Source organism: Eulemur rufifrons, chromosome 17, assembly GCF_041146395.1.
Source record: "Eulemur rufifrons isolate Redbay chromosome 17, OSU_ERuf_1, whole genome shotgun sequence".
NCBI lineage: Eukaryota > Metazoa > Chordata > Mammalia > Primates > Lemuridae > Eulemur > Eulemur rufifrons.
In genome coordinates, this window is record NC_090999.1 from 65,796,161 (window position 1) to 65,808,794 (window position 12,634).

Below are 12,634 nucleotides of genomic sequence, written 5' to 3' on the forward strand. Positions count from 1 at the left end.
GCTTGTTGAAAAGACTAAAGCCCATTAATAGAAGACATATTGAATCTCTAGGACACAAATGCTCTCGGGCTGTTTTCCTGTTGTGGGAAAACTCATCCATCGTCACCTGTAGGTTCCAGTCAGAACCAGCGGTAGAGGGCAGGGGTTAGAGGCACTGTACCATTCATAGCTGTGAAGTACCACATAATTACCTGGCCTACACAAGGAAAGAAATACTCACTTCTATTAATCCTTTTGCTAAGAACTATAAAAAAAATCAGGAGGCAGGTCAGGTTATCTACTGCTTTTTGTCACCTGCAGTAATATTAACACTTAAAGTAGAGAAGTGGAAACAGACTAATACTAGTTAACAAAAGGTCAGTCTCTGGAACAGCTAGAAGTACCAAACTTTTTTTCAATTAAACCCCAAACTTCTGTGGTATTAAGTCCCCTTTATATCCTATGTCTATATCTTTTCTATTCTGTGTCAGACTGGGGTTTCTTTAAAAAATAATTTTAAAAAATTTACTTGGGAACAGCACAGTTTTGGGAGACAGCACTAGCCATAGGCACTGTAGTCTTAATCAAATATTTAAATGAACCTCAAGACTCAACTTTTTTCCTATTTAGTTGTGTTTGGTGTTTTCCTCAATACAGCATATACTATATTATAGGGACACAATGTTTTTTCCCCTGGTGGACATACGGGTTTACTATGTTAATCTATTTTCAAGAGCTATTTCAAATACTTAGTTTCCTAAAGCAGGAGAGAGGCTGGACTGCCAGATGACTTGCTCTAAAGGCCAGTGGGATGGCTGGGACTGGGACTGGGTTGGGGTCGGGGTCGGGGTCGGGGTCGGGGCAGGGAAAGAAAGGCGGCAAAATATGAAGGTAAAACCAAGTCAGTCAATCCATCTAGGAGCAAATCCATTTACCTGATACTCTTTCGAGCCCGGAGAAAGGCGCTTTCTTTGCGCATCTAGTTTGATAAATCTTCTAGCTACAGTCTCCATCCTGGCATGCAAAGCTCTATATTCATCATACTCAGCATTGAAGTCATCCTTGTAATTCTGGCGTTGCTCATAGGAGACAATAGCGATATATTTTCTAATAAGAAAAAAAGGAAAAAGACAAATGGAGAGTAACTACACAATAAACATGATTGCACAAGTCTGAGATTTAAACCAAATATTTAGATGTTTTTGTTATTTACTTATTTTTAAGTTTTTTATTTTTCATTATTATAAACAAATACATAATAGTTATATATATTTAATGCCCTGCTTTTAAAAAACCCTAGCATTTAGAAAGTATATCCATGCATGTACCACTAGTATTTAATGATGCTTTGCCACAGGTTTGCTGCCAGGTCCCTCCTTCAAACACCTTCCAGGTGAAATTATTACATAGGAGAGCTCAAGAGCTTCAATGAAGGAGAGTAAATGTGAAAAAGACATGGTAGCAACAGAATTAAAGTGCAACTATGTAAAAAGAAGCAATGTAGACATAGATCTAGCTTCCTGAACCTTTCTCTATCCAAAATAATTCTCTATCACACTAACGGTAGAGGCCAACCCATCTGTTATGAGTTATATTGAGACGGAAGGACTCAGTGGGTAACGTGAAACCAGGAGAATGTCACGCAGTCACTAAGCGCTGCAGTCAAAGCTCTCTCTGGACCCGTTACTTTACGAAAGGCAGTCTGTCTTTTGGCCTTGCAGACATGCTACCAGCAGAAATCTTCAACACGGTGCCCCAGGCTTGCTCCCTCTATCCCTTTCCTCGTATTTATGACTAGGCAAATACATAAAATGCAAAAGAGAAATTATTTACCATTTTTTAAAATGAGTTAGGCCCAAAAACGCATATTTCCCTAGTTCTTTTCAAACACTTAAATATCCTACTATGTTGAACAGAAAGCCAGTGTTGTACTGTTAGTCTAATTTACATTCTTAATAAAATGTCACAAATCTGTATTTTACTTTGGAGTGTGAATACCCCTAGGGTCCTGGTAAGTGAAGGCCATTTTTGTAGAATTGTCAATTTATTCAGTGGTAAGCAAATTAAAATAGTATTTTAACATTAAAACAAATAGCATTATTTGTTTGTGGATCTGGGAATTGTCTGGTTCTTGGCACTATGTGCTCCTGCCACAGAATGCAAAATTCCCTTGACTTTTTGGAGGAAAAATTGACATTTCAAAGCAATATTGGGCAGGTGACAGAAGCTTCAGGATGCCTCCTGGGGGGGGGGGGACACATATATTCTTAACTGGGCTAAAATCTTGCAGTTAAGTCCTCTCCAAATGGTTTTATATAATCTTGCCAGTTTTGAATTGCTATATGACAGATGCCTAGTAAGAAATGTGAGAAAAGTGATGCAGTGAGCAAACTTAGTGTCCTCATTAATATTTTTATTCATGCGAGTTAGACTGTGTGTAGGTTTAATTTTCTGAGTGTAACTGAGACAGCGATAGTATGCTGATGCTGATGTACAACTGCCCTCCTGGTGTCTTAGCTGTAAAAGGAACACGGCTAGCCAAGCAGCGAAGCTGTCCTTCCTAGACACGGGTTGTCTTGACTCCACACCAGAGGGAGCCTCAGGGTAAAAAGAGGTCCCAGGGGATAAGCATGCATCAACAAAATGGCTAGCTAAACCAATCCTGAAACTCGGGCTTAATTTATTATATATTTATCCCACTTTCTTGAAATCACACCTTCAGTATTTTATTAATATTAATAATTTCCTTAGGGAAAAATACCAAATTGGCCAACAATTGTATTGCTATTAAAGAGACTATACTGGCATTTTAACAGAAAGCATTTCACTATTTTTAAGAAAGATTGTTAGTTTTCTACAGTTGGCTCTTAATGCAGTGATGGACACAAATTTTAAACAGTTTGGGTAACTCATAAACACAAGCGACAAAAGTGTTCTCATTATATAAAAATTAGAAATATTGTCATTAAGTAAGAATTATTCAAAGGCGATCATTTAGGTTTTGTAGTTTCGGTTTTCTTATGAGGCAACTTAAGTTCTGTATTTTTGGTAATTTTTCTGAAAATTCATGCTTTCTCACCATTTTTTAAAAATTTGCTATATTTATATAAGACTTAATTTTTGTTAAAAATTGCTTTTAGTTACATAAATTAAGCAAACAATCACAAAGCACTAGAAACAGGACACATATATAGGAAGGCATTGAGGCAGATCTAGCAACCATCCTTAGATCAGTAACCTTAAAAAAACCTTTTAAATACAGAATTAACTAACTAATTAAGTTGGCAAAATAGTACCAGCCTTGAATCCGTGGGGAAAAGTTTGGCATTATTTTTTAGTCTCCCCACCTGATTATGTCATATATAACAAGTATATATCACTATTATAAAAAAGAGGAATTCAAAATCCACAAGAGAATGAGAGCACTACACTGGTGGTTGTTATTTGAGGGGGCCGACTTTCAGAAGACTCTTAAGGAGAAGTGATTTGTAGTTGGAGAGGTGAACCCCCTCAGCAGCAGAGCCAGCCAGTGGCAGTCCTGGGGGCCCAGCTGTTGACAACCTACCAACCTGACGGTAGCTACTTTTCAAGTCTCCCCCTCAGATCTCTAAAATCATATACTACCTCAGGTGAGAGAGAAAACAGCATGGTTTCTTGGGTTCCTGTTAGTTAAGAGATGATAACCAGCATTATGGTTTCAGGCTGTATCATTCCCCAAAAAGTATAGCTTTCCCACTACTGTTAAGAAGTGACATGTTTTAAATCTAAAATGTTTTCTACTCTGGAAATGAGCAGGGCTAAACAGCATAGTTTAACTTTGTGTACTGTGAGATACTACTAACAGAAAAAAAAAATTCATACAGCCCAGATTCCATTTTTCATTCTACATTCTAGTTATTTTGCACATTTGTTCATTTTCAAAGATATGCAGTCAGATCTGTTTGCCCCATCACTCTCAATTTTTCCAGGCTCTTGCAACTTAATTACTTTCTTCTTACAGAAGCCTTTTATCCTGTAAAAAAAGCTAGAATTATGTGTGCAAGTTATAATTTCTGTGATAACCAGTTACAAAAACGTCCCCAGCTCAGCATTTAGCAACTTGTTGTCATAACAAGAAAAACATTACAACCAGTACTAAAGTAACATGATATTTTTACTATTCTCTCCTCTGAAAATTAATTTTAAGGCAGAACTTTATTTAAATACAAATCAATCTATCTCTGCTTTGTATTATTAAGTGCAGTGGTTCAAGCACTTTGTCAGTAATAAACTGTCCCTTTGGGGGGCCCAAGTGAGTGACTGTGCATTGATAGACTGTCAGCTTTGAACAGTCAGATCCCTGAAATCTTCCACAATCAAATGCTTGCCTGGCCCTGGAACAAAGGACAGGCTTCTCTATACTTACAGGCCAACGAATGCAGCTCAGAGCAGGGGGAGGCAAAACCTGCGCATGCAGACAAGGGTGGACTTCGGAAGCCTTGGGAAAGGCCACTTAATGGCAGCCTTTCAATTGCAGGGGTGGCTCTAGGATTCTATATCTGGAACTTCTTACTTTTCTGATTTGCAAATTATGGGAAAAGAATTTGTAAACTTTCTAAAATGAAACAGCTGTCTCCATTGGCAGACATATGAACTTACATCAAATAATCTGGGAGTTCAATTGTTGAAGGTTCTGTGGAGGCAATGCAACCTTCTTTAACTCCTACAAAAAAAAAAAATAATTCAAAGCGTTCATCAACCAGTAAGGTTATCAAATGCCTATAATTCTAAAATAGATTAGAAACATCTGGAACACTTTTCCTCAAATTCTATTCTCCCACCTCAATAAGCAACAGTGAGCAAGGAATACAATTGAACACGAACAATAGAGGCCCTATGACCAGCGCCAGCAGAACCGAGGCCAGGCATTTAAAGCACCCTGGCTACTGCAGTGTCTGCACAATAAAGGAATTCCATCTTAACCCAAGGTCAATCTTCTATTCTTTCAACAACAGTTGTGGCATCTGCCCAGCAATTCAAAGATTGTGGTGGCAGATGCAGCCAGACAATGGGAGATACAAATTTTACATCAACATCTACTTTTCATGAGATTCAAACAAGGCAGATGAGACAATAAGTCAGGTAGCAGACTCCTTTGGCCACTGTATTTTTATTGCCTCTCTTTTTTGTATGCAGAGGGTGGAAGTGGGTAGGAAGTTTTCCCATCGGTTTAGATTAAGGTAATTTAAAATACGGTATTTTTGAATGTTGCTTTATATTCCTCTAATCTCTAGCTCTCATAACACTAAATAGAACTTTTTTCCCCTTGGGACCAAAAAAAGTGCCAGTCACAGGCTGTATTATAAAAGTGTATAAATTCCTCAGTATTCCATTTGCTTACATGTACCATTCCCAGAGGCTATGTTTAGACTTTTTATTAGGATAATTTTTAATCACTCAAAGCAGAGTTAAACTGATAACTCAAACCTTAACCATGTCTGCTGACAAACACATAATACAAAAGTGAATATCTGATAATTTGTCAGTTTACTATTAAATACTTTAAAGGACAAAGTACACTAAACAAATTATACAGACTCTCTGGGCACACTGTTCACCTACATACGTTTGATTCAGGCTTGGGCAAAAGCAAGCTTTTTACAACAGCCTGAGTCCTGAAGGAAAAGGTATCCAGTACAAGTCATCTGGCTTCCCCTCTGCCACAGACACCAGATAAGTGCCAAAAGATGTAGGAGATGTGGGTCTGGATCTGTCTGTCCTCAGTTTGTAATAGTCCCAATTGGCTCTGAAAGGTACTATCTTCAGTAAAGGACTCAAGGAGAGTAGGTCTGCTTCTTCGGGTCTCCAGCTCTCAGAACACTCAAATCTCTGCTGTAGGTCTCAACACACTGGAATCCAGTCCTCCTAACACTAGCCTCTGACTAAGCATCACCAGTTGAGGGTGGGAAGTTTGGACAGTGAGGTATACCCACTGGCTTATTAACTCCGAACATGGAGTTTTACTTCTTCCTTCATGTCTTTTCCTGACCTGACAAACTGAACTATAAGAGTGTTGAAGGGAAAAGGCTTACAACTACCCCTTAGGCCATTATATAGTATTACACTGATTGAAATATTTCAACAGATATGCTTTGACATGCAATATACCCCATCCAGGTCAATAAATGCACTGTGTCATATTATTCTACAACTCCTTCTTTGGAAGTACCACTAAAAGAAAATAATCAGAGTTTTTCTTGTATGGCAAAAATGGTCAGTTAAATCTAAGGATTATAAACTTTCAGTGTTATGGGCAAAATACAGAAAGATAATACCCTTACAACTCTGTTCATTAAAGTGACTTTTCTAAAGTATTTTTCTGGGGAATTTTGGCTTTGTTATTCTGGGTTAAAAATTGGCAGCAATCTCAAATGATGAACTTGGATCTTCTATGTGCTGGCATGCAAGATCTTAAGTTTCAGAGGACAACTTAAAAAAAAAAAAAGGAAAATCTAATTTTGTCATAGTTTTTAATGATCAGGACACCTCAGGTAAGCAGCTTTTCTACTGATTAGCTTTTCTTTAGAGATAAAGCATTATTTTAAGCTTCTTTGGGTCTCTAGTTGGATTTTAAGCACCCTAAAGCCTGAAATGGTAAATTTTACAAATAATAATTGATGTTAGTTCACTGAAATAGGACTTTTAAAATTGAAAAAAAAAAAAAAACAACAAAAACTATAAGATCTATTAAACTAATAATAGCTAATGGCCTTGTAAAAGACAAATTGCTTTCACTCCAAATGAAGATGATGTTATGGATCTGCAAATGTAATTGTACCTTGCCTGTTTTATAAAAAAGTTGACATTTCCCCTGTGCTAATATTAATTAAAGCAGGGGTGACCCTGTTTCTTTGGGAAAGAAGGAAATGAATATTTTTATTGCTAATTGTGTATCTGGTTAAATCAGTTCAAAAATGGCATATAATAGGTCATGTTGAGGTTGTACAACATCATAACAGATACAGAAAAAAAGCACCGAAGTCTACCTTCCAAAAGGGAGTCTCTAGAGGATGACAGGGTCAATTTCAAATGCCATTTATTAATAAATATAGAAACCACGTTTAATAGCTGGCCAAAAGGAAACTGAAAATGACTGTTGTAAAATGAAAAAACATCTGCTCAAAAGCACAATCCTAAGATATAAATAATCTTAGTAATTAATAGTAATAAACTTAATAATTAAATAGATGGTCATTTGCTAGAAAAGCATTATTAAAAAAAATAAAAAAGCATTACTAATTATAAACCATATAATCTCAAACTCATGATAATATGCTTTACCAGGCTCTTCCAGTTCATCTAGCACATGTAAGTTAGTTTTTTTTTTTTTTTTACAAAAGTGAAATACCTTCACTGGAATTCAGACTGGAGTTACTTAGGTTGGCAATTTCCTCTTCTTTCTTAAGGTCTTCCTCCTTTTCTTCAACAGTCTCAATGTCGTGCTTTTTTATTTGGTCCTTATCCTTGTGTTTTTTAGACTTCTTTTTGGACTTTTTGTGAGACACTGAATGGTTTTCTTCCATAGGTTTTGGACACTTTAGAACCGAACCAGGGGGTAAGGTTTCCGGAGAAGTCCTAGAGGTATATTTGTCTTGCTGGTCCTCATAGATGCTACCATTTTGACTAAAACTGTCAACAGGTAGGTCTTGAGTCCCCCGGCCTTCTGGAGTGCTAGGGGAATTGGAGTTAGAATTTACAATCTGGGGAGGATGTGAGACGGGCAGGTGGGTTGAAGGCAGCGGCGGAGGGGTGGGGATGGCGGCAGCTGCCGGGGGCGGCGGGAGGCCTGCAGCAGATTTTTCATTGGTGGGATTCAAATGACCATTTAGTGTTGGCGGTACTCTGTTCGTCAAATGAGATATTCGGGCTTTTTTATTCATTAAAGGATCAATAAAATCTGAATCCAAAGGCCGTTTCTAGGGGAAGGAAAAGGAAAAAAGTGAGCCAGTTTGCACTGAAATTCAATAAATTCAATACATATGTAACTGGTTAAACAACTGAGTAACCTTACTGATACTTAAGTCTATTACCAGGGTTGTGTTAATCTTTCTCTATGCTTACGCAAAAAACCCCCAAAACCAAACTAAACCAAAACAACAAAAGACCACCCAAAAGTGAAATAAATTTTCATGTCTAAAGTCAAAAAGCAGAATCTGGCAAATGTATGTTTCCTGGAGTGTTTACTCAATTCTTTCTGATCATACAGCTTCACCCTAAGTTCCGAGAGACTACGCTGATTTTGGTGGATTATACCACTCAGGAGAGTATTAAACAGAGGCAGCTGCCCTCCACTGCTGGCCATGGTTGACCTAGTTATATTAAATGAGAGGAGAAAGCAATTTGTCCCATTTGACTCTGTGAGAACCAACACAGCTAGGTAAAAAGGGCAATAAGCCTCCACTTATTTTAATCTCTAATGTGCTAAAATGCTCCAGTTACGAATACTGTCATTTATGACAGTTATGGCTGTCATTTATCATTTCATCTTTCTTAGAGTGGAACAGCCAGCACTTGTAGAGTAGTTTCTCTAAGTATCTCTATTACTGTTGAAATACTATTTAACGTTTTTACCCCTTACATATCTCTTCACCAGATTAGAAGATAAGTGTTAATAACTGGTCCATTAAAATAATGTGTTAGTACTATAAAGAAAATTATGCTAATATTAGCCCAATCCAGCAACAACAAGAATAGTTGTTTATTAAAAGGGAAATTTAGACAGCCAAAAAGTATAAAGCATAAATTCAAATTTATGCTTAAATGTAATGCTGTACCTTGTATTTGACTTGAAAGAAAATAATCAATGCATTAATTTATTCTGGGGGTTTCTAACCTTTTCTGATGTGTGAACAGCCTTTTGCTCAGGGAATGCTTACTGTTTTCCACACATCATCTATGTTTCCCCAATTCTTGGGAGCAGGGTCCAGAGAGAGACAGGACATTATGTCAGCAGCACTGGGGTGGGAAGGGCTGTCCCACAGTCCACCCAAAGTACCCGGGAGGGACATTGAGAGAGTTTTGAGGCTGGCAAGTCAGCTGAGAGCCAGGCAGGCTTGAACTGTAGTCCTGCCCAGGACCTCCCACGTTTTTCTAGGACGGACTGAATCTTGGGGAAAACTCTAAACTGGAGAGGAATCTGATTTGGGACTATTCTGATAAGGATCCAATTGAAAAAACTTTAAGAAAATACATGAAAATGCTATCACTTTTCATTTACTTGCTTATTGCAAATCCATTTTTCCCCAAGAATATTTTTCTGGAACATTATTTCAGACAACATTAAATATGTTCAGTTTTCCAAATAATGTGAGAGTTATATGGGGCTGGATAAGTCTTCTAGTTAGTGACCATAGTGAAAAGTAAAAAATCTAAAACAAAATGTAAACTTTAAAAATGGAAGGCAAGGTACTCATTGAGTACTCTGACAAACACTGCCATGTAGTGGAAAGTGTTCTGGGCTAAGACCTAAATCCTAGGCTAAGCTTGGCTGTGAACTAGTTGTGTAGCTTTGGGCAGGCAAGCTTCACTTTATACATCAGAGGAACTGACTAGCTGGCCCCTGAGGTCTGTGTCAGGTCTATGATTCTATAACCTCATGAAATACCTGGGGAGAAGATATAGCATCTCTGTTAGAACATACTGGAGATTCTGAACGGCTGGTGCTGGCAGCATTCTGAGATGGATTTAGTTTTCTGTAAAGGACACACATACTATGTGTTACGGAGAGAATTTAAAAATGTTCACCCTTGATTGTCTTTCCCACCTTAACACTAAGATAACAATGATTGAAATACTTGTCGACATCATTTTTAAAGGAAAAAAAAAAAAAGAAAAAGAACTTACCTAGAGAGCACCAACTCCAATGACCGTCTGTCTATTTCACTGTATCCAGGCCAATCTCTCTGAAGCTCTTTAAAAACATAATCTTTTAAGGTATAGGAGAGGTCCTTGGGATTTAGATTGGCTACCTGGTACATGGTGTAAAAACAAAGCATTAGATATTTTGCTATCCCCTAACCTAAAACACGTGACCTTAAGGGTTTATACTGAAAATAACTACACCAATTGGCCCCAAAGGGATTGCTGGTTTTGTACATGCCAGATCTCAATAAAAGCCATTCAACTTCATTTTGGGAATTAAAGTTTTATATACATGCCAAATGTTTTTTCCCTGAATGGCCATTGCATTTGGCCATTGGTAATGTTTTTAATCAAATAATAAGCCCACATTAGGAAAAAGAGGAAGATATTTTTTAAATCAATTTTTTCTGGTCAAAGGAATCCAAAATACTTATGCAATAGTGCCTCCTTATCCTTAGGGGCTGGAGGGAATACGTTTCAAGACCCCCAGTTGATGCCTGAAACTGTGGCTAGTACCCAGCCCTATAATTATTTTTTCCTACATATACAGACCTACCTATGATAGTTTAATTTATAAATTGGGCAAAGCAAGAGATTAACAACAATATATAATAAAATACAACAACTATAACAATGTGCCAACATCACTACTCTTGTGCTTTGGGGCCATTATGAAGTAAAATAAAAGTTATTTGAACATAAGCATTGCAATACCACAACAGTTGATCTGATAATTGAGATGGCTACTACATGACTAATGAGTGGGTAGCACATATACAGCGTGGATATGCTGGACAAAGGGATGATTCACGTCCAGGGCGGGACAAAGCAGGACAGCGTGAGATTTCATCATGCTACTCAGATCAGCATGCAATTTAAAACTCATCAATTATTTAGTTTTGAATTTTCCTATTAATATTTTTGGACAATGATTGACCTCAGGTAACCAGAACCCTAGAAAGCGAAACCATGGATAAGGGGGAACTACTGTATTACAAATATCATTATTTACTTCTGGTCATTAACTTCATTACTTTCCAGTCACAATAAAAATCCTTTATCACTTGCATTAAGTAGAAACCAAACAATGTCTGAATGTTGGGTTAAAACTTTCCTTTAGTCATCAACAGAAATTGTTATCACAAACTGTCAATTCTGATAACCCTGTCTGTCCTTTTTTTGGACAACCTAGCTTGCTCCTTGTATATGCCAATTCTCCCAAAGAACCACTTATTCAAAGTCCTTGAAATTCCCAAAACCAATAAATGGAAACATAAACCAAGGAACCCTCAAATTACTGTTATTAGTCAGACAGTTTATTCCCATGTGTAATCTTTTCTTATCCCTTAACTACAATTCCTAGAGTGTCTGGGCTTAGAAGCCATTAACTTCTCAAATGCATGGGTTCATGTGCCAAACCAAAAGTAATTTTCAAGGATAGGAGAAAGGTATTTCTGCCTGTCACTTCCTACTAGAATGGTCTTTTTAGTAACTTGACTTCTTTCTGTGTCTTTTTAAAGTAGTATTAAATATGATAGTTTATGCTTCTCTCACAGTTTAGCTGAACACTAATCTAATATTATTGTTATAAAGTAGAAAATAGTAGGCTTATCTTAAAATTCAAATTTGTGAATAAATTAACATAGGATACAACCTGATTTCTTGAAGTGGAATAAATGCAACAATCCTTCAATCTTCTATTGCCTTCAGCACTACGCATACTAACACCCCGCTTCCACAGCAATCCCTTCTCTAGGTTTGGGTAATAGGACATTCTCCTGGTTTCCTCCTCCTTTCTCAGGACCTTTGTTTACGTCTCCTTTGCTCACTGCTCTATATGCTCGAGTGCTCTTTTGTCCTGTTTTCTTCAATCTCCTCATTTCCTCCTAAGATGATTTCATTCATCTCTAGGACTTTCAATACCCAATCTATATGCTACTAATTCCTGTATTTATAACTCCAGCCCCAACTAGTCTCTGAACTCCAGACCCTTCCTTATATGTAATTACCCACTGACATCCATCTCCATTTGGATATATGTCTAACAGCATCTATTTCAGACAGAATTCCTGACCCTCCTTTGCCCCTTTTACCTATTCTTCTTTTATTCCTCTCCTTCTCAGCCAATGGCCCAATATCCATTCAGTTGCTCAGGACACACACCTAGTCAGAATCACAGAATCCATTCTTTCCTTCACCCTCTCCCTATACCCAATCCACTGGCAAGTCTTAGCACAAAATAAACCATCTCCACTTTTCATGCTAGGTCAAACCACCAACACTTCACGCCTGGATTTCTGTAGTAGGCTCTTTTCGGTAGTCTCTCTCCTCTACTCCTGCCTCCCAAGCCACTCTTGCCATAGAAGTCTGAGTGAGCTTATTAAAAGTATAAATCAAATTATAGCATATCCTTGCTTAAAACTCTGTAATAATTTCCCATCTCACTCAAAATAAAATCTAAGCTTCTTGTCCATGCCAGCGACTCTCTAGTATTCAACTTCTGCTTCCCTCTTCGCTGTGTTCTGGTCTTTCATCTTGAACACACAAACCTTCTCTTCCTCCAGGCCTCCAGAAGTACTGACTGACCTTCTTATCTCTTCCTCATCATTTGAGCTAAAATGTAACTATCTGAGAAAGAGGTTTCCCAATCTCCCCACTCAAAGTAGCTGATCCTTCTCCCAGCTCCTCTGAACTCCCCACTCCACCTGAAATTGTCTCATGAATAAGCTCCATGAGGGCAGGGACTATCTATTGG

General features: G+C 37.7%; 1 protein-coding gene across 1 annotated transcript in view; it reads right to left on the reverse strand.

The window, feature by feature from the left end:
• ELL2 (elongation factor for RNA polymerase II 2) overlaps nt 1-12,634 on the reverse strand; it is a 78,522-nt gene that overhangs the window by 4,988 nt on the left and 60,900 nt on the right. Inside the window, exons 6-10 of the mRNA XM_069492170.1 lie at nt 9,862-9,986; nt 9,623-9,710; nt 7,367-7,934; nt 4,618-4,681; nt 915-1,086 (exon numbers count right to left, since the gene is read on the reverse strand). Of these exons, the coding sequence (XP_069348271.1) occupies nt 915-1,086; nt 4,618-4,681; nt 7,367-7,934; nt 9,623-9,710; nt 9,862-9,986 (1,017 nt within the window). The remainder of the gene's footprint in view (nt 1-914; nt 1,087-4,617; nt 4,682-7,366; nt 7,935-9,622; nt 9,711-9,861; nt 9,987-12,634) is intronic.